At 42.0% G+C, this 22,646-nt stretch overlaps 1 protein-coding gene across 1 annotated transcript in view; it reads right to left on the bottom strand.

Annotated features, from left to right (window-relative positions):
* Positions 1-22,646, bottom strand: part of CRNKL1 (crooked neck pre-mRNA splicing factor 1) — a 60,088-nt gene that overhangs the window by 35,575 nt on the left and 1,867 nt on the right. The window contains exons 2-10 of the mRNA XM_056567639.1: positions 14,765-14,917; positions 12,783-12,874; positions 10,822-10,980; positions 10,565-10,731; positions 9,119-9,297; positions 4,985-5,155; positions 4,699-4,890; positions 4,532-4,591; positions 2,119-2,199 (exon numbers count right to left, since the gene is read on the bottom strand). Coding sequence (XP_056423614.1) covers positions 2,119-2,199; positions 4,532-4,591; positions 4,699-4,890; positions 4,985-5,155; positions 9,119-9,297; positions 10,565-10,731; positions 10,822-10,980; positions 12,783-12,874; positions 14,765-14,917 — 1,254 coding nt within the window. The remainder of the gene's footprint in view (positions 1-2,118; positions 2,200-4,531; positions 4,592-4,698; positions 4,891-4,984; positions 5,156-9,118; positions 9,298-10,564; positions 10,732-10,821; positions 10,981-12,782; positions 12,875-14,764; positions 14,918-22,646) is intronic.

Consider the following 22,646-nt stretch of genomic DNA (forward strand, 5'->3'; position numbering starts at 1 on the left):
CTGTTTCTATTTTCTGATTGTAATTTTTTTTTAATTTTAGTACATTGTGGTAGCAGCCAGCTTTCTTGAGCTGTTTTAACAGCATTTTTGAGATATGCTTTACATTTTTTCGGGCATGCTCTGTGATCTGTCTAGTGTTCACTCCCCAGGGAGGAGGAGGCTGTCCTCTGAGCTTTAGCTATTGTCTTATGTATCCTACTGGTGTCACCTCTTTCTGTACTCCTTTCTGTGGAAATTATCTGCACAGAATAGGGAAAAGCTTTAGGGGTGTGGAAATAATTTTTTCATCTACAGACCCACATGAGGGCTTATTTTTTGCGGGACCAATTGTTTTTACTTTGTAATTACATTTTTCGCTTTCCCATAACTTATGCTCCGAAACAAAACTAAATATTTATTTGTGAGGTAGAATTGAAAAAAAAAAGCAATTTTGCAAATTTGGGGTTTTTCTTTTTTACACCATTGACCTTGTGGTCAAACATGTTATTCTGATACTTTAGGGCAGCCTGATTACAGCAATAACCAATTTGTTTAGTTTCGGTCATGTTTTACTACAGCAATAACCAATTTGTTTAGTTTCAGTCATGTTTAACTAATTTAAAAAAATTTGAACCTATTTAAATTTGTAAAAAAAAATTCTGACCCCTATAACTTTTTTTAATTTTTCCATATATTGGGCTGTATGAGGGCAAATTTTTTGCACCATTATCTGCTTTTTGTATTGGTGCCATTTTGGTATTGGTCAAATTTTTTGAACGTTCTTTACTTAATTTTTTCAGCAATATGACGTTATATAAAAAAAACGCAATTCTGTGGTTTGGTAGTTTGGTATGTTAACACCATTGACCGTATGGGATATATAATGTTATATTTTAAAAATCGGACAAGTACGCACGCGCCAATACCAAATAGGTTTATTATGTTTACATATTTTTTATATGGAAAATGGGTCGAGGAGGTAATGTGAACTTTTAATATAGGAAGGGGTTAATGTGTGTGTGTGGTTTTTTTTTTTTTTTTTTTTAACGTAACTGTCACGAATTTGTACCCCCATAAACTAATCACAGGGTAACAAAGTTCTTTACAATTACTCTCCAGGTATACCTTTTACTGCTTTCTAGCAGCTTTTATCAGGCTAAAAAATGCTTTATAAAACAGGCAGCAACAGTCGGATAGGCGTGGTTATGTATGTCATCACTAGGACCGCTGTGTGATTGGTCTCAGCACATAGGCCCATATATTATCCTTATCTGTGGCGGCGAACATACAAATGTATAAGTAAAACAAGTGCTTCTATCAGTTTACAGTGCTCATTCTCCTATTAAGTTACAGTGCAGTCACAGCGGGTTAGTTTGCATAGCAAGCGGCAGAGCATTACGCTGCGCACTGGGGCCGGGAGCAAGCGCTTGCTATGAAAACTAGCTGCCTGCAGCGCCGGTGATGTGAAGAAAACTGTCTCCTGGTGCTGCGGGCCACAAGCGCTCTCTCCTGATGGCCCCAGTATGCTGTGATTACATCACCGGTGCTGCGGGCGGCTAGTTTTCATAGCAAGCGCTCCCCCCTGGCCCCAATGTACAGCGTAATACTCTGCCGCTTGCTATGATACTAACCCCCTGTGACAGCACTGTAACCTAATAGGAGAACGGGCACTTGTTTTACTTATACATTTGTATGTTCGCCGCCACAGATAAAGATAATAAAGGGGCCTATGTGCTGGAACCAATCACACAGCGGTCCTAGCGATGACATACAGGAGATAGGCGTGGCGGCCGCGGGCCATAACCACGCCTATCCAACTGTTGCTGCCTGTCTTATAAAGCTTTTTTAGCCTGATAAAAGCTGCTAGAAAGCAGTAAAAGGCAAACCTGGAGAGTAATTCTAAGGAACATTGTTACCCTGTGATTAGGTTATGGGGGTACAAATTGAAGAAATCATTCGATACCTCATAGAGATCAATGCAGTTCTATTGAACTCCACTGATCTGTGCTCATTTGGTTGAGCCTGCTCCAGGTAGCCTCAATCAAATACAGATCCATAGGGCAGCCATGGGATGAGAGGTAAGCCCTCCGGCTACCTCCACAGTGGAAGTTGTAAAAATACATACATAGTTACACTTACCAATGCTTTTCGAGCAAATGGAAGATTCTTTTGTCTGATTTCGAACTGTGCATACATTAACCATATCTTTGCAAAAGTAAACTGAAAGACAAAAATAGGAAAAGACTATGAAAACAAATACCAACTGTATGTGAAGGGGATGTCAGCAAACACTAGAGCTGAATACGGAAAGCCTTCTGACATTCTTCTTTCATATTATTACACAGTGAGATTTCTCTAAAGTGGATGCATACTAGATCCTATAGCTGCATGCAAGTGATGAAAATGCTGCAGATTTTCTGCACTTAATTTCTGCAGCAAAGTGGATGAAATTTAGTGACTAAGGGCTTGTTTACACTTCGAACATTCATCCGAAGAATTTTGGCCGGATGAATGTGCGCTTGCAACAGGCGCCGCCAAAATCATCAGCAATAGGAATGTGTGGATGTGCGCTGTCTCGTAGAGGGCAATGCAGTCAAGTAGAATTCCGCCAAAGAATGAACACGTTCATTCTTTCTGCTTATGTCCATACGGGCAGCGGAATATAAAGGGAATAAGATGTATAAAGCCGGAATACCCCTTTAAGTATGTAGCATGCCATTTGTTGTGTTGAATCTGCTGTGGATTTATTGCAGATTTCGCCATTAACATTTACAGACTTTGGTTGTGGTTATTTGAAATACATTTACTTTAACTTGTACTATATGGGGGAGATTTATCAAAACCTGTTAAGAGGAAAAGTTGCTGAGTTGCCCATAGCAACCAATCAGGTCATTTCTTTCATTTCAGAGGTCTTCTCAAAAAATGAAATGAAGCGAACTGATTGGTTGTTATGGGCAACTCAGCAACTTTTCCTCTTAACAGGTTTTGATAAATCTCCCCTTATGTACAGGAGCTGGGACTTCTGTTTATCCACTACTGTATGCACTTAACATCCTTGCATGTGGCCTGGTGAATGTCCACTTACTGTAGAGAGTGGTGATGCATACAATAGTGAGCAGAGAATGTACTGTACATTTAGTAAATAGTGATACATGCAGTTCTGAGTAGTGTATGCATCACTGTTCACAGCCGTACAGGAGCAGGACGTCTAGTAGTAATAATGAATCCCTACTTCTTTACGCTACGTCAAATCTGCACAATGTGGTGCAGATTTCTAGCTGCAAAAGTACTGCAAAATTTCCAACAAATCTTAAAATCTCCAAAATCAATGAAAACCTAAAATAAAGGGAATTATTAACAGACTTTCTGGAAAAGGTTACAGAAACCGTTGCCAACCTCTAATCTTATTGAAACCAATGAGTGGTAGCATGCTATCAAATACAGAGGGGCAAAAAAGTATTTAGTAAGCCACCAATTGTGCAAGTTCTCCCAATTAAAAAGACAGGGGTGTGGAAATGTAATAAAAAACTACTTGTCCACGGGACTAAAACTGAGCAAAATCTACTTGTCCCTCATGACGATCCACTTGCCCACTCTACTTCAATTTACATTAGAAAGATAGCTGAAATTTATGATAGCTCAGAGCTAGTATAGATTTCAAAAGGGCGGCAGTGCTTGATGTTTTAAGAAATGCGTACCCCTTAAAAGGGCACCTTTATCAACCAATGTGTCAAACTAAAGCTCAGCAAATCGCTAGCCGCAGCGATGTCCTGTCTTGGCCAGAAGATATTCTGTAGACCAGTGTTTCCCAACCCAGTCCTCAAGGCACACCAACAGTCCGGGTTTTTTCAGTTACTCCATAGGAATAGAACAGGGAAAAATGTAAATCCTGGACTGTTGGTGTGCCTTGAGGACTGGGTTGGGAAACACTGCTGTAGACGATAGTCACTCTGCAGCAGGACACTGAAGACATTGTTGGGAGCGCTGAAGGTAGGTAGAGGTTTGTTTTCCTATATACAATGGAAAGAATTATTATTATTTTTATTTTTTTTAAAGAGCGGCATGTGAAATGGCAGTCTTAGTGAATTTCCACCGAGGCTCTTTGCACATTGGGGGAGATTTAGCTAAATCTGTGCAGAGTAACAGTGGTCAAGTTGCCCATAGCAACAGATCAGATTGCTTCTTTTATTTTTCAGAAGAATTCTGATTGGTTGCTATGGGAAACTGCTCCACTGTTCCTGTGTTCCTAAACAAAGGTATTGATAAATCTCCCCCATTGTGTTTGTAAGTCGCTTTTGTCATCTGTGTCAGAAAAACTCCCACTGCATACACCAAATGGAGCCACAGGCCTCTCCATTCACTGGGCGAAGGCCACGAGAGTCCATTTGGTCAGTATTCGTCTGGGGTCACTATTTTTGTGGAATAGTGCAGTCCAGTATCCAGAGGCATCCATTAGCATAAACATATATACTGAACCTTCGGACACATGCTACAGTATGAATGGAGCCTAAACCATTTCTAGTTCCCTCAGAACATAATAGACTTCTTTTACCTTTTTGTGGGGTATTAGCTCTAAGCAAGCCTGATATACTTGTCTGGTCCTCTCTGGGTCCTGTAAATCACAAAAAAAAAAAAAAAAAAAAAAAAAAAAAAGTTGATCTTGTAGTTGATAAGTATTCTCTACCAACAAATAATACAGTAGGGTTGCTGTCTTTATACCTTTGCCTCTAGCTCTTCATACAAGGCATAATTAATCCATAAGTAGATATATCTCTTCCAGTGCCTTTTCTCTTTTGTAGGTGGGACATTGGCTATGGCCCGTTCATACACTTCTCTGACAGTGTCTGCATCTGTGTCACTTTCCACCAAGCGCAGGTAGTCAAACCAGGCATCATAATTGTGAGGGTTTGCCTTATAGGAAAAAAATGACAATTCTTTGGCAGGGTAATTCAACAAAATGGACACATGAAAGCTAATGTCTTGGAAAAAAAATGTCATGAATTACCTTGACTTCTTCCTCATATTGAAACCTCCTCTTATTCACAATGATATCTTCAATACCTCGACGGTCACCATACTTCTTTTCAAAAATAGTATAGTTTTTAAACAGCTCTTGGGCTTGCTGCTTCGAGATTCTGTCCAGGGCATATTTGTATATGACACGCACCCGTTCTGACTGGATTATACAGGAGGGAAAATAAGACAGTTGACACAAGCAAAGCAAGTATATATTACTTAATGTATTTTAGAAATAAAACCAAATAAGTCACAGTGCATTAAGTGGATATGCCATAAATGTCCAGATGGGAATACACCCTTAAAGTCTTTTTTACACTTAGTATTTAGATGCCCTTTTAAGGGTGTTATACAAGCTAAATAAAAAAAAAAGTGATGGTGTATATTTTGCATAGGCCATCAATATTTAAGGGGTATTCCAGGAAAACTTAGATTTATATATATATATATATATATATATATATATATATATATATATATATATATATATAAATAAATCTATCTATCTCTCAACTGGCTCCAGAAAGTTAAACAGATTGGTAAATTACTTCTATTAAAAAATATTAATCCTTTCAATAATTATCAGCTGCTGAAGTTGAGTTGTTGTTTTCTGTCTGGCAACAGTGCTTACTGCTTGTCTCGGGAACTGCATAGAGTAGAAGAGGTTTGCTATGGGGATATGCTTCTAAACTGGGCGGTTCCCGAGACACGTGTCATCAGAGAGCACTTAGAAAAGAACAACACCTTCAGAAGCTCATAAGTACTGAATGTATTAAGACTTTTTAATAGAAGTAATTTACAAATCTGTTTAACTTTCTAGTTGACATAAAAAAAATAGTTTTTTCCTGGATAACCCCTTCAAATAGCTGATCATGCGCAGGGACCAGGAGTCAGAACCTAACAATGCAAATCTAATTCTGATTGCCTATCCAGATGATAGGTCATCAAAAAGTCTGAATAACCCCTTTAAGTCAAAACTGGTAATAACAAAGTGTAAAATAAATATTCTATTAAAGGCTTCACATCTCCAAAGCTTCGCAGTGGAACAAAGACTGCACTTACTGTAGTATTAGCAATAATCAAACTAAAAGTCATGTAGCTTATATGAAATGCAATACTGCCTTCTTGTGGACAACTTTAATATTACATCTAAGGTCACACATCAGGACTGTCTTCATGTGGTGTAAATTTTCCCCCATGGATCTCACCACAATTCGAAGAACTTTATTATGTTCACATCGACATTTAAAGGGGTATTCCGGCTTTATACATCTTATCCCCTATCCAAAGGATAGGGGATAAGATGTATGATCGCTGGGGAACCCCGTGATCTCGGTGCAGCCCCCAGCATTCTGTGCTGGGCGCTGCCTCCGAGACAGGGATGTGATGTCACGGCCACACCCCCTCCATTAATGTTTATGGGAGGGGGCGTGGCAGTGATGTCACGTCCCCGTGTCAGGCAGCGCCCGGAACCGAAAGCCGGAGGCTGCATTGTTATGGCGGGGGTCCCCTGCGATCATACATCTTATCCCCTATCCTTTGGGTAGGTGATAAGATGTATAAAGCTGGAATACCCCTTTATCATGATGATATTTTTTTTACTGCACATGATGTCTCAAGCCATAAGAGGGCCATTACTGCTGCTTCCCTGTTAACAGATGGCCAGCTGTCCTCATCCACGGTTCCCCCTCCTTTTAGACTGTATGCCCTTGTCATTTACTGTGTGGCACGTTCTCTATATACATCTGTGTTATGTATGTATCATATGTACAGTGTCCTGGAACTGAGGGCACTATAAAAAAGAAATAATTACAGTATACAGCAGGGCTGTGGAGTCGGTAGATAAATGTTCCGACTCCGACTTCTTTGTACTTCCAACTCCGATTCAGACTCTCTGACTCCTCTGTATTAATATGTGAATGTATTTTATACATTCCTTGAAGGAAAGAAAGGTAACATACCTGTCATTACCACAGGACTACTGGCTGGGAAGCCAACAGTCTACTGTATTGAACAGTTTGTGTGCTGATCTGCTGCTGAAGATAGGGCAGTGGAAGGATCCAGGAAGGGGCATTTATTATAAAACATGATTTCCCTAGTAGAATCCCATAGTCATGTTTAAAGTTTAACCCCTTAAGGACACATGACGTACTGGAACGTCATGTGTCCACTCCCGATCTATAACGTGGGGCCACGGCGTGAAGTTATGATTTTTTTCCCAGAAGTACGACAGAATCAATCCTATATAAGTAGGATATCATTTTAATCGTATGGACCTACAGAATAAAGATAAGGTGTCATTTTTACCGAAAAATGTACTACGTAGAAACGGAAGCCCCCAAAGGTTACAAAACGGCGGCTTTTTTTCAATTTTGTCTCACAATGATTTTTGTTTCCGTTTCACCGTAGCTTTTTGGGCACAATGACTGACGTCATTACAAAGTAGAATTGGTGGCGCAAAAAATAGGTCATCATATGGATTTTAGGTGCAAAATTGAAAGAGTTATGATTTTTTAAAGGAAAGGAGCAAAAAACGAAAATGCAAAAACGGAAAAACCCCCGGTCCTTAAGGGGTTAAAGGGGTACTCCGCCCATAGACATCTTATCCCCTATCCAAAGGATAGGGGATAAGATGTCAGATCGCCGGGGTCCCACTGCTGGGGACCCCCGGGATCGCCGCTGCGGCAACCCGCTTTCATTACTACACAGAGCGAGTTCGCTCTGTGCGTAATGATAGGAGATACAGGGGACGGAGCAGCGTGAAGTCATGGCTCCGCCCCTTGTGACATCACGGCCCACCCCCTTAATGCAAGTCTAGGACAGGGGACGTGATGACCGCCACGCCCACTCACAGACTTGTATTGAGGGGGTGGGCCGTGACATCACGAGGGGCGAGGCCGTGACGTAACGATGCTCCGGCCCCTGTATCGCCCGTCATTAAGCACAGAGCGAACTCGCTCTCTGCAGTATGATAGTGCTGTGCTGCAGCGGCGATCCCAGGGGTCCCCAGCAGCGGGACCCTGGTGATCTGAAATCTTATCACCTATCCTTTGGATAGGGGATAAGATATCTAGGGTCGGAGCACCCCTTTAAGCTTACTATCAAGTTTACAAGTTTTTATAGCCTTAGCTGAATGGCAGCAGTTTTTCCAATGGTTTAAAGCTTCAGTCTTGAACTATTGACCCTCCATTCCCTTCACTTATACAAGTGTCTCTAGTCCTGCAAAAAACATATTTACTTAAAGGGGTTATTCAGGAAAAAAAATGTTTTATATATATCAACTGGCTCCAGAAAGTTAAACAGATTTGTAAATTACTTCTATTAAAAAATCTTAATCCTTTCAGTACTTATGAGCTTCTGAAGTTAAGGTTGTTCTTTTCTGTCTAAGTCCTCTCTGATGACACCTGTCTCGGGAAACGCCCAGTTTAGAAGCAAATCCCCATAGCAAACCTCTTCTAAACTGGGTGTTTCCAGGTGTCATCAGAGAGCAATTAGACAGAAAAGAACAACCTTAACTTCAGAAGCTCATTAGTACTGAAAGGATTAAGATTTTTTAATAGAAGTAATTTACAAATCTGTTTAACTTTCTGGAGCCAGTTGATATATATAAAAAAGTTTTTTCCTGGATAACCCCTTTAATCCCTCATCAGTGAGAGGCTAGGTTACCCATGGGTTCCCTGTAACAGCAGAACACAACACTATGGAAAGTATAAGTATTACCGCTCCTAACTGTGCGTTGTGTGCCAAATAGTGAAGCACATGTAAAGCATGCTTATTCACGGTCACTTAACGTGTTCATTTTGCGGTTACGTGAGGCACTGCATGCATTGGTCTTTATTCTTACAGTAGAGAAGTCATTAATTATAACTTTTTGTGAATTGGAACCTTGCTTTTATTTTTTATTTTTATTCCAATCTAAATTTAGTAGGAGTTGGTGCATTGTTTGCCGAATCCAGGTACCCAAAATTTCGTCCGACTCCACAGCACTGGTATACAGTCATGTGGTTTATTAGAGGCTGCATGGCTCTGTACTAAAGGACTGGCATCCATGAGCCCAGACAGTTATATACAATTAAGATGTATTTGGAAAACCATATTAAGTAACTATAAGTAATAAACTTACCTCTTTTTGATTTTCCTCAAATTTGGCAAATGCTACATACAGATTCTCATCCATGTGATCCTCCCCAAAAAACTCCACAGCACGCTCATAAACCTTCCTTGCATGAGCTATATAGCCGTGCCTTTCTTCAAAGCGGGCGTACTTGATCCAGTTCTTTACATCAGGGTGTATAATGACAAGTGCACATTTGTTAAGGGAAATCGGCACATAATGAAAAAGTCCGGCAAAGAACGCAGAACAGATTTGCTATTGCAAACACCCGATTTTTGGCTCAATATGCAACAAAAGATTGTATACATTAATTGAATCACATTTAAAATGCATTTTAGACCCTTTCTGCACCTCAGTTGACAAGGAAGCGTGGCTGAGTGGTAAAGTGGGCATGACTAGACTATAACACTATACCATCATTTTGTGTACTCCAGAATTTCACACCTTATCACCTATCCACCACAGAATTGGGCATAAGCAGCCAGACCCCCACTGGATCTCCAGAACAGAGCCTGAATGTTCTCATGCACTGAGCACAGGAGCGATACGCCCTCTCCATGCAACTCAATGGAAGCGCCAGAGATATTCGAGCACTGTACTCCTGTAGCTGGGGATACGGTATCAAAAGCTGGAGTACCCCTTTAATGAGGGATCTGTACAGATGGGTGGGAGGGAGTTAATAAGTAGAGATGAGCGAACTTACAGTAAATTCGATTCGTCACAAACTTCTCGGCTCGGCAGTTGATGACTTATCCTGCATAAATTAGTTCAGGTTTCAAGTGCTCCGGTGGCTGGAAAAGGTGGATACAGTCGTAGGAAAGAGTCTCCAGCCCACTGGAGCACCTGAAAGCTGAATTAATTTATGCAGGAAAAGGCATCAACTGCCGAGCCGAGAAGTTTGTGACAAATCGAATTTACTGTAAGTTCGCTCATCTCTAGAAATAAGGGGAGGGAACCAGACCAAAGATCTATTTGTTTGTAAGGGATGCATTGTGCGTTATGAGAGAGTTTGTGGGGTAGGCTATAGGCTGAGATTTGTGGAAGCTGAGAGGAGTAGCTATTTATGAGGTTTTTACCTCCTCCCTGTTTCTTACCTGTGGCCAGGGGGGGGGGGGACACAGCACATTCCCTGGTTGTCCAGAGGCACCCTACGTGCATACAGCAGCCTTTATAATGACAAGGGGCCCAGTACACATGGCCTACCACTTCCTAGATATTCTCGCTGCAACTATAGCAAGTCACGTCTGTCATAGACCCTGAAAGCCAGAGAGTCATGATGGTTAACAGAGAGCATCTGTAGGAAGCGGATGATTGTGTGTGCTGGGACCCCTCTTTGCTACACAGGCTGCCGGGAAACACATTGTCACAAAGATCCAAACATCCACCTTAACTGGGTACCAGGCATGCCATACACACTGTGTATATAATCAAACCTTTTAGCATTGGGAAGGATATATCTTTCATATATGGTACGCGCTCTGTCCACCTCCTTGTACCGAAGCTCAAAGTTGATGTAAGAATGCCAAGCTTGTTCTTCAGGGTGCCACTCCATCCAGCGTTCAAATACTTGCCTTGTGCCCGCCACATTTCCCAGCATCTCCTCCATGTAGGTATATTTGTACCTTTACAATGAAACATGAAATGTGCTACATTAAAGGGACTTTCTGAGAAGGCAGTTAGTGTTCCATGCCCTCCCAGATTAGATTGCTTACCAGAACTGGTTGACTCTGGGAAGGATGGTGATTGCTCTGTCCCAGATGTTGCGTGCATGGTTAACCTGGCGATTCTTCATCTCCATCTCGGCGTACTTGAGCCATAATGTAATATTCCTGTGATCCACATCTAAGGCACGTTCGTATATCGATCGAGCTCTGTGAAGACAAAAGGGAAAGAAAAAAGGCACTACAACCAGTCGGGGGGCTAAATACTACTAGCCAGTATTACCACTGCACATCTGCATGACTTACAAGTGTTCACAATCACGTCAACCACCCAAAAAAAAACTTTTGATATGTCAGAGACATACCAAAGGTTTACACTGGTGATGGTGTGGTTGTTCAGACCCTGAGTGATCAGCAGAATGAGCCAGGAGAAGTGTGTGCTCAGCAGTCTCTCTCTCACCTGACCAGGACAGACTCAATGTAAGTTTATGAGACCGTCCTTCTCACATAGACAGTCACTACTTCTCTCCCTGCTCGTTCTACTGATCAGTCGGGGTCTGAACAATTAAATCCTGACATTTTGATATGTCTCTAAGGCATACAAAGAGATTGTTTATAATGACGGGTTATACTTTAATTCTGGGAGCCTTTATTAACCCCTTAACGACCAAGGACGTATATTTACGTCCTTGGCAGGCTCCCGCGATATAACACGGGATCACGCGGTGACCCCGTGTCATATCGGGTCGGTCCCGGCATGTATCTGAAGCCGGGACCCGGGGCTAATAGCAGCGATCGCGGTGCCGCGCGCCATTAACCCTTTAGACGCGGCATTCAAAGTTGAACGCCGCGTCTAAAACGAAAGTGAAAGCTTCCCGGCTGCTCTGTGGGGCTGATCGGGACCGCCACAGTGAAAATGTGGTGTCCCGATCAGCTGGGACACGTGCAGAGGTCCTCTTACCTGCCTCCGGCGTGTCCCTTCGGTGATTGATTGCTCCAAGCCTGAGATGCAGCAATCGACCGCCGATAACACTGATCAATGCAAAGCTATGGCTTTGCAGTGAACAGTGCTGGCAATCAGTGTGTGTGCAGTGCTATAGGTCCCTATGGGAGCTATAACACTGCAAAAAAAAAAAGTGTAGGAAAAAAAAAAAGTTAATAAATGTGATTTAACCCTTTCCTTAATTAAAATTCTAATCACCCCCTTAAAAAAAAAAAAAGTGTAAATAAAAATAAATAAATATAAACATATGTGGTATCGCCGTGTGCGTAAATGTCCAAACTATAAAAATATATCATTAATTAAACCGCACGGTCAATGGCGTACGCGCAAAAAAATTCCAAAGTCCAAAATAACGTATTTTTGGTTGCTTATTAGATCATGAAAAAATTTATAAAAAGCGATCAAAAAGTTCTATCAATACAAAAATGGTACCGCTAAAAACTTCAGATCACAATAAGATCAAACAATAAGCCCTCATACCGCCCCATACGCAGAAAAATAAAAAAGTTATAGGGGTCAGACGATGACAATTTTAAATGTATAAATTTTCCTGCATGTAGTTATGATTTTTTCCAGAAGTGCGACAAAATCAAACCTATATAAGTAGGGTATCATTTTATTCATATGGACCTACAGAATAAAGATAAAGTGTCATTTTTACCGAAAAATTTACTGCGTAGAAACAGAAGCCCCCAAAAGTTACAAAATAGCGTTTTTTTTCTTCAATTTCGTCCCACAATGATTTTTTTATCCGTTTCGCTGTAGATTTTTGGGTTAAATGAATGATGTCACTGCAAAGTAGAATTGGTGGCGCAAAAAATAAGCCTCAATGCAAGTCTATGTGAGAGGGCATGACGGCTGTCACGCCCCCTCCCATAGTCATGCATTGAGGGGGCTGGGCGTGACGGCAAGAGGGGGCGGGGCTATGACGTCACGAGCTGCCGGCTCCAGCGTTCGGAACAGTTTGTTCCCCTTTATCCTCCCTAATGACGTTCTGCCGCATACATACCTTTGCACCTCCTTTAGACTCTCCTCCCATTGTGCATACTTTATCCAGTTACTAATAACAGTTCTGTTTTTTCTTATATTATCTTCAAAGGTCTGAAAGTGAATACATTAGACATGTCAAGGCTGCTGCATTATATCCTGCAAAAATCACCAATAATGATTGAGGTAACACCATTACAGAAAGAACAGGATGAAAGGGGCTGCAGACCCCAATCTGTGCCTAATGATGGCTTTGGATTGATTGGTTTTGGTCTGAATTTGCCTCCTATTTATCCCTGGTCTCCTTTGCTCCTGCACAGTTCTGTATTTTGCTTTGCTTACTACATTTGCCGGGTACTTCAAAGTACTCAACAATGTACAGTGAGCGGTGATGCACACAGAAATGTATGAATTGCCATTCAATACTCTACAGAAGCAGAGAGTCCAGGCATATACAGGATTACCTGCTCCTCTACTTATAGTACTAAAAGTTAAAAAAGTAAACGTATTTTTCATCCGCAGCAAAATCAGCAACACCTAAGTACTTTGGGGGAGATTTATCAAAAGCTGTGCAGAGGCAACGTTGCCCATAGCAAACAATCAGCTCGCTTCTTACATCAGTGTTTCCCAACCAGGGAGCCCTCAGCTGTTTCAAAACTACAACTCCCAGCATGCCCGGACAGCCGTTGGCTGTCCGGGCATGCTGGGATTTGTAGTTTTGCAACAGCTGGAGGCGTCCTGATTGGGAAACATTGTCTTACATTCTTAACAAGGCATCTGAAAGATGAAAGAAGCGATCTGATTGGTTGCTATGGGCAACTTTGCCTCTGCACAGGTTTTGGTAAATCTCCCCCTTAGTCTTTCCCACCGAAGTCAACAGACAAAATATGAAATAAATCCACAGTGTATCTAACCATGGATATGCTGAAGATTTAAAGGGGTATTCCAGGAATTTTTTCTTTTCTTTTTTATATCAACTCGCTCCAGAAAGTTAAACAGATTTGTAAATTATTTCTATTAAAAAAATCTTAATCCTTAATCCTACTTATGAGCTTCTGAAGTTAAGGTTGTTCTTTTCTGTCTAAGTGCTCTCTGATGACACCTATCTCGGGAACCGCCCGGTTTAGAAGAGGTTTGCTATGGGGATTTGCTTCTAAACTGGGTGTTTCCCGAGACAGGTGTCATCAGAGAGCACTTAGACAGAAAAGAACAAGCTTAATTTCAGAAGCTCATAAGTACTGAAAGGATTAAGATTTTTTAATAGAAGTTATTTCCAAATCTGTTTAACTTTCCGGAGCCAGTTGATATATAATAAAAAGTTTTTTCCTGGATAACCCCTTTAAGTTATTCTTTTCTGTCTGACCACAGTGCTCTCTGCTGACATCTCTGCTTGTCTCAGGAACTGCACAGAGTAGAAGAGGTTTGCTATGGGGATTTACTTCTAAACTGGGCGGTTTCCGAGACACGAGTCATCAGAGAGCACTTAGACAGAAAAGAGCAACTCAACTTCATCAGCTCATAAGTACTGAAAGGATTAAGATTTTTTAATAGAAGTAATTTACAAATCTTTTTAACTTTCTGGAGCCAGTTGATATATACATTTTTTTTTTCCTGGATAACCCCTTTAAAATCTGCACCACAGGAAAATTTCCACTTCAGATTTTTTCAGCAGGATATAGTTTATATAATCTCATCCACTGGTAAAGTAAATGCTGCAGATTTTCTGTGTAGAGGACATGGCATGTTCTGCCACCTGAGACTGTAGCCTAATGAAACCATCAAGCAACTAAGCTTGTAAAATGATTAAAACAATCAGGTACTTGCCATACAGTTACTAAGCCAAAGGCCTGTAGTAAAAGGTGCTGGTGGTCTGTGATGGTACTTTTATAAAGTCCTAGATGACTGGTGAATAAAGAAATCATACAGTTATTTGGGATTTACTCACTCGGGGAGCCAAATAAGCAAGTGAGGATGAAGGCTTAGTTTACGCCATACTGGACTTACTTTTCTCTTCCTTAGCTTGTAGTCATTAAGTTCCTCTTCATCTGTGATCTTCTGCTTGGGAGGAGGTGGCAGTAATTCAAGTTCTCGCTCCTTAGCTTCTCTAAGCAACTGCTCGGCTGTTATCTGCACCTCAGCCGGGGCTTTATTCTTGACCTGAGGAGAATTAAAGAGTTAACAGCATCATCCATGTGGTACAGAAATGTTACCTTTTTATGTCACCCTTCTGTCTGGGTTGTTTTATACCAACATTCCCCGACTTGTGGCTTTCCAGCTGACGAAAATCTGCAAAATCCATTAGGCACCACAGACGAATGTTACAGAGCTAAAGGAGAACAATTACCTTAGACCGTTCTAGAATCTCACCTTAAAGGGTTACTCCACCCCAAGACATCTTATCTCCTATCCAAAGGATAGGGGATAAGATGTCTGATCGCGGGGACCCCCATGATCTTGGCTGCGGAACCCCAGACATCTGGTGCACCGAGGGAACTTCGATGCGTGGAGGAGGCTTGTGAGGCTCACGGTCACGACCACGCCCCCTCAATGCAAGTCTATGGGTGGGGGCGTGACAACATCACGCCCCACCCATAGACTTGCATTGAGGGTGTGTGGCAGTGACGTCACGAGCATCCACCGTTGCATCTGATGCTCTAAACGAACGCTGGGTGCAACAGGGAGATCGTGGGAGTCCCCAGTGGTGGGACCCCCGCAATCAGACATCATACAGATGTATAGGAGCGGAGTACCCCTTTAGCAATGCAAGTCCAGTGTTGCTCTCCAACTTCTTCTGCAAAGAATTGTGTGGAGAGTCGCTGCACAGTAGTCTTAGGGGCAACTGTATAGGCACTCAGGGAGTTTCCGTATACAAGTCCTATTTATTAGAAAAGGGCTTAAAGGTTACCTATCATGATGTAAACTCTCCCTAAACCCCCCCCCCCCAATCTGTCCCTGACAATATCCCTGTGTTTCTTTTAATTCAAAACCCACTCTTTCTACCTGATTTATTGTCTTCTTGGCTGCACATTCAGCTGTCCTAGTGTGAGGGAGGAAGGGGCGTGGCCAGGCGTAGAGGCTGTGAACACAGCAGCCGGCAGCTCTGAATCTTCTCTCTGTTTACAACTGCATGTGCAGAGAGAAGAAAGATCGGACTCAGATAGTGAAATGAATGAGGGCATGCAGTAAGGCAGAGTCAGGAGTATGCCCTGCTGTGCTACGAGCACAGTGCTGGCTCCTGCCTGTCTGATTGATAGGAAGGGAGCAGTGCTGAGCTTGTCTGTGTCCCGGCTGCAGTCTGAGATTTAGGACTCCAGCATGAGTCTGAAATCTATAAAAAGGGCGTGCGGACAGGACTGGTAGGGAGACCCCTAGTGGTCATTTTTTCAAAGTGGAAAATTAAATAGAAAGAAGCATATTTTTTTTTTTTATAACATGCATTTGGAAAGTTATTCTGCATACATTAATCTATAATATATAAAAAGATTTTTTGATGACAGGTACCCTTTAAGCAAAGAACTCGCTGGGCATTGTATGATTACCACTGCAACTGTACCACCCTGTCTGTGTAACGTCTCTCCACATCGAACTTTGCAGAATGTCAGGGAGAGCAACACTGGGCGAACTAAGCACTTGTCACTCTCAGAATAGGGGTACTAATGGAGTGGAGGTAGCTGCCAAGGACTGACCAAAACGGGGCCTGTCACAGTCAAGTTGAGACGAGGAAAAGGAACTTGGATCTCCAGAGGCTCCACACATAGGTCTACAGTGAGACGAGTTTACTTCATAAAGAAAAAATAAAAATGCATATACAAAGAAATAATGCAGATACTCAGTATAAAGAAGGGGGTCAATATCCAAAATGCGTGAGATTTCCGGGTGTAGGGAGTCACATGAGCACTGGCTACTAACCCAGCAATCAATCACACAGACTTTCACATTTCTAGGTGACCTGAGAGTGAAGAGTAAATAGATATTGATAAAGGAGGGAGGGGATATATGACCGGGGGGATAAGAAGAACATCGCTGAAGGACCTGGAGCCACATCCATCGCACACAAATAATAATTTGCATGTTAGCAAAGATAAGGATATCTCTGGAATGGCTAGATGCATTTGGACCAGGTACACAGCGCTTTCATCACCAGTAATATAAACCTGTATATTCAGGCTAATGTGGCTGATCCTGCTGTCAGAATCCCTTTAAAGATTATTTGTTGTGGGAAGAAACTATGCTGTGACTTTCTATTTAAAGGGGTACTCCGCTGCTCAGCGTTTGGAACAAACTGATCCGAATGCTGGAGTCGGGAGCTTGTGATGTCATAGCCCCACCCCCTCATTATGTCCCACCCCGCCCCCTCAATGCAAGTCTATGGGAGGGGGCATGATGACTGTCACTCCCCCTCCCATAGACTTGCATTGAGGGGGCAGGGTGTGACATAATGAGGGGGTGGGCATGACATAATGAGGGGGCGGGGCTACGATGTCAGGAGCTCCAGCTTTCGGAACAGTTTGTTCCAAACGCTGAGCAGCGGAGTACCCCTTTAACTCCTTAAGGACTCAGCCCATTTTGGCCTTAAGGACTCAGACAATTTAATTTTTACGTTTTCATTTTTTCCTCCTCGCCTTCTAAAAAACATAACTCTTTTATATTTTCATCCACAGACTAGTATGAGGGCTTGTTTTTTGCGCGACCAGTTGTCCTTTGTAATGACATCACTCACTTTACCATAAAATGTATGACGCAACCAAAAAACACTATTTTTGTGGGGAAATTAAAAAGAATAACGCAATTTTGGAAGGTTTTGTTTTCACGCCGTACAATTTATGGTAAAAATGACATGTGTTCTTTATTCTGAGGGTCAATACGATTAAAATGATACCCATTATTACATACTTTTATATTATTGTTGTGCTTAAAAAAAATCAAACTTTTTAACCAAATTAGTACATTTTTAATCCCTTTATTTTGATGACCTCTAACTTTTTTATTTTTCCATATAAGCGGCGGTATGAGGGCTCATTTTTTGCGCCATGATCTGTACTTTTTTTTTTGATACCACATTTGCATATAAAAACTTTTAATAAATTTTTTATAATTTTTTTTAAATAAAATATATGAAAAAAAGTAGCAATTTTGGACTTTTTTTTTCACGCCGTTCACCGTACGGGATCATTAACATTTTATTTTAATAGTTCGGACATTTACGCACGCGGCGATACCAAATATGTCTAAAATTTATTTTTTACGCTTTTTGGGGGTAAAATAGGAAAAAACGGACGTTTTACTTTTTTATTGGGGGAGGGGATTTTTCACTTTTTTTTCACTTTTACTTTTACATTTTTTTTTACACTTGAATAGTCCCCATAGGGGACTATTCATAGCAATACCATGATTGCTAATACTGATCTGTTCTATAGATATAGGACATAGAACAGATCAGTATTATCGGTCATCTCCTGCTCTGGTCTGCTCGATCACAGACCAGAGCAGGAGACGCCGGGAGCCGGACGGAGGAAGGTGAGGGGACCTCCGTGCGGCGTTCCGAATGATCGGATCCCCGCAGCAGCGGCACTGCCGCAGATGCCGGGATCTGTATTGATCCCGGCACCTGAGGGGTTAATGGCGGACGCCCGCGAGATCGCGGGCGTCGGCCATTGCCGGCGGGTACCTGGCTGTGATCAGCAGCCGGGATCAGCCGCGCATGACACGGGCATCGCTCCGATGCCCGCGGTTATGCACAGGACGTAAATGTACGTCCTGGTGCGTTAAGTACCACCGCACCAGGACGTACATTTACGTCCTGCGTCCTTAAGGGGTTAAAGGGGTATTCCAGGAAAAAACTTTTTTTTTTTTTTATATCAACTGGCTCCAGAAAGTTAAACAGATTTGTAAATGACTTCTATTAAAAAAATCTTAATCCTTTCAATAATTACCAGCTGCTGAAGTGGAGTTGTTGTTTTCTGTCTGGCAACAGTGCTCTCTGCTGACATCTCTGCTTGTCTCGGGAACTGCACAGAGTAGAAGAGGTTCGCTATGGGGATTTGCTTCTAAAGTGGGCGGTTCCCGAGACACATGTCATCAGAGAGCACTTAGACAGAAAAGAACAACTCAACTTCATCAGCTCATAAGTACTGAAAGGATTAAGATTGTTTAATAGAAGTAATTTACAAATCTGTTTAACTTTCTGGAGCGAGTTGATATATATAAGTTTTTTCCTGGATAACCCCTTTAACCATTCATTCTTTTATTTTTATTTATATTTGTTAAATACACTTGTTAAAGGGTCACGGTCATAAGAATGTCAGAAGAAGCTTTTGGCACATTGCCCAGACATGTCAAAAGTTTTCATCACACCGGGACTAACTACTGAGACCCACAGCAATCGCTTGACTCCCCAGCCAGGAGATCCAGCCTTTTTTTCTGTACAAGTCTGTATAGACCTATACAGAGAAAAGGTCGGAACGGAGTTACATCCGGGGAGTCAGAAGTGACAGCTCCAGGCAGTTTCTAATGAGTTTCTTACTAGTGAGACCTGACGCGATCTCAATTTTTGACATATCAAAAGTTGTTGGAAATGACAGTAACACTATAGGTCCCACTAGGTGACTTTTATAAGTAACTAGCTGAGTACCCGGTGTTGCCTGGTTTTTCCTTCCTCATCCTTGTTGGGGAGGAAAATAAACAAAGGAGGAAGCTTTTGACTTCATATCCCGTCCTCATATATTGTTATCATATCCCGACCTCCTGTCCCGTCCTCATATCCTGACCTGTAATATGTGTAGCAGGTATTGAAATATCTCCAGCCGTACGGACGTTATGTGGGAATGTACATTTCCCATTGATTTACATGGGACTTTAAACAAAAACCCTGAACCTCATAAATGAGGGTAGTTAAGGGTTAAATTAACGATCCTATATTTTAAGTGGACATATAAGTAACATGTGACCAAGTATTATGGAAATATCTCCAGCCGTTTGGAAGTTATGCAGTAACATATATTTCCCATAGACTTGTATGGGACTTTAAACATAAACCCCGCCCCTGGCAAATGGGGGTGAGAAAGGGTTAAATCACCTATCCTATGTTTGTTGACATATAAGTAACATGTGTGCCAAGTTTCATGTTAATATCTTTAGCCGTTTGGACGTGATGCTGGAACATACACACACACACACACACACATTGGGGGAGATTTATCAAAACCTGTTCAGAGAAAGGCGGTGCAGTTGCCCATAGCAACCAGATTGCTTCTTTCATTTTTTCACAGGTCTCTTAAAAAATGAAAGACGTGATCTGATTGGTTGCTATGGGCAACTGCACCGCTCTTTCTCTGAACAGGTTTTGATAAATCTCCCCCATTGAGTTATATATATATATATATATATATATATATGAACCAGATACAGGCGCAGCACTCCAACAAAATAAGTGATTTAATGTCTCATGTCAGCATTACAACGTTTCAGCTCCTCCTGGAGCCTTTTTTCAAGCATCATATATATATAGATGCTTTAATTGCTTAAAATAATGAATGCCATAGCAATGATTAGTGAGATCTGCTCTCTGCTAGGAGACTCTATACGGCCACGTTCACATGGCAGATTTGTGCGGAATATCTGCATGGAATATTCAGCATGGACATTGCACTGCAGCAAGTGATTTCAATGGGATGCTGCCGCACTGTTCACACAGCAGAATTTCCACACCAGATGTTTCTGCTGCGGAAATTCCGACATTCACAGAAAGAATAGACATGTTGATTCTTTCAGTGGATTCTGCAGGGAATTGCATTGTGAACACGGCCTTAGAAGATCACCCTGTGGAATGCACGGAGGTGGCAGAAAGCTGCCATAAAAAACAATCAACACCCTGCAGATATGTTGCAGGGATGTCCATCAGGCACTCATGCCCTGATTGCCATTGTTTTTAGCCATAAAAACAACCTTTTTATGGTGTCAGATGGTACAATAATGGAACTCACACATATAATGTTATTAGCCATAGTGCACAGATCTCTCTAATGAGCTGAGTGTTTGGAGCTGTGACGTCACATTACACTCTTTGAAAACACAGCTCCCTTCCCTTTCTCTGGTCTGATCAGGACGAGACCACTGATGTGAAGAGGGGAGCTCATATTACTAGGGATGTAAGAAAAAAATCGATTCTCGCGATAATCGCGATTTTTTCATTTGCCGATACTGAATCGATTCAAAATATTTTTGAATCGATTCTTTTAGGGATGTGGAATTTTTATCTCCTGACGCCCGGAACAGCATGTCCTGGGCATCAGGAGATAAAAGTTCCACATTTGTGGAGCCGGGCAGGCAGGATCTGACACGGCGTCGCTCTGGGTGTATGGAGCGGGCTCCGACTCGTGCCCGCTCCGTACTATGCGACCCCCGGCTGATTTCAGTAGCCGGGGGCCGCCGCTAATAGCCAGCATGCGGCGATCGCCGCGGCTGGCTATTAAAGGAGTACTCCGGTGCACACTTTTCTCATGTTATGCAAAATAAAAGAAAACGCACTTTATCTTACCTGCCAACGAGCCCCCGAAGCTCCGGTACAGGTGTTCGGTCCCCGGGCTGTATTCTTCTTACTTCCTGTTAGCCCGGCACGTCACATGGAGCTTCAGCCTATCACTGGCCGAGGCGGGACATCACTGCGGCCGGTGATAGGCTGAAGCTCCATGTGACGTGCCGGGCTAACAGGAAGTAAGAAGAATACAGCCCGGGGACCGAACACCTGTACCGGAGCTCCGGGAGCTCGTTGGCAGGTAAGAGGAAGTGCGTTTTCTTTTATTTTGCAGCCCGGACGGTATAACATGAGAAAAGTGAGCACCGGAGTACTAGATTGCCGCTGTCAAAGCTGACAGCGGCATCTATTGGGATCTATGAATGCTCCCAGGTGGACGATGTATCGGGATATATCGCGATGTATCGTCACCTAGACGGTATCGCGATATATCGGGATATATCGAATCGCCACACTGGTATCGCGATTCGAATCGAATCACCAAATTCTTGGCGATTCACACCCCTACATATTACTGCTCCTAAGATTTTAAGACAGATGGAGGGAAGGAGCAGATTGCTGTCAGAGTGTGTGACGGGAAATCACAGCCACACGCCAGACTGCTCAGCTTATATGGAGAGATCTGTGCAGTATGGCTAACAGCTTTATATTAGGAAGTTGTTTTATTATACTTTTAGACACCTTACATAGGTTGTTTCTTTTGCTGGACATCCCCTTTAAGGGGTTAAATGAAGGACATTTGCGTGATTGCTAAAGTACATCACTAACTGGGTCCTAGCTACTGATGGCGGCAGTCACTCAGAACTTCTGCACGCCATAAACGTATGACATGGTGCGTTCAGGCACGGACAACCATAATGTACATTTGGGTCAACTGCTGGGAAGGGGTAATGGCAACCCAGTCCAAATAGAAGCAGCACATCCCGACTTGAAAAAGGTAGTGGGAGGCTACTGAAATGTTGTCTTTACATTATGGAATAAACCACCATTTTTTATTTCATCCTCTTTGTGTTCTGCATTTGTCCATTTAATATATATATATATATATATATATATATATATAATATATATATATATTTTTTTGTGTATCATTTTAGAGTCAAAGGGACTTTTTCCTCACTTTTTGGATGCGAGGTGATAAAAACATTAATATAACATATCTAAATAGTTTAGACGTTTCCAGATACTGATAATGATTTGAAGTTTTTATTTAGAAACGGGAAAAGAGGGGTGATATTAATTTTTAACACATTTTTTAATTTTGATTTTTTTTATTTCACTTTTAGCTCACTTGAGACTTAAAGGGGTACTCCGATGTAAACATCTCATCCCATAGCCAAAGCATAGGGGGAT

This window comes from Hyla sarda, chromosome 3, assembly GCF_029499605.1.
Source record: "Hyla sarda isolate aHylSar1 chromosome 3, aHylSar1.hap1, whole genome shotgun sequence".
Lineage (NCBI taxonomy): Eukaryota > Metazoa > Chordata > Amphibia > Anura > Hylidae > Hyla > Hyla sarda.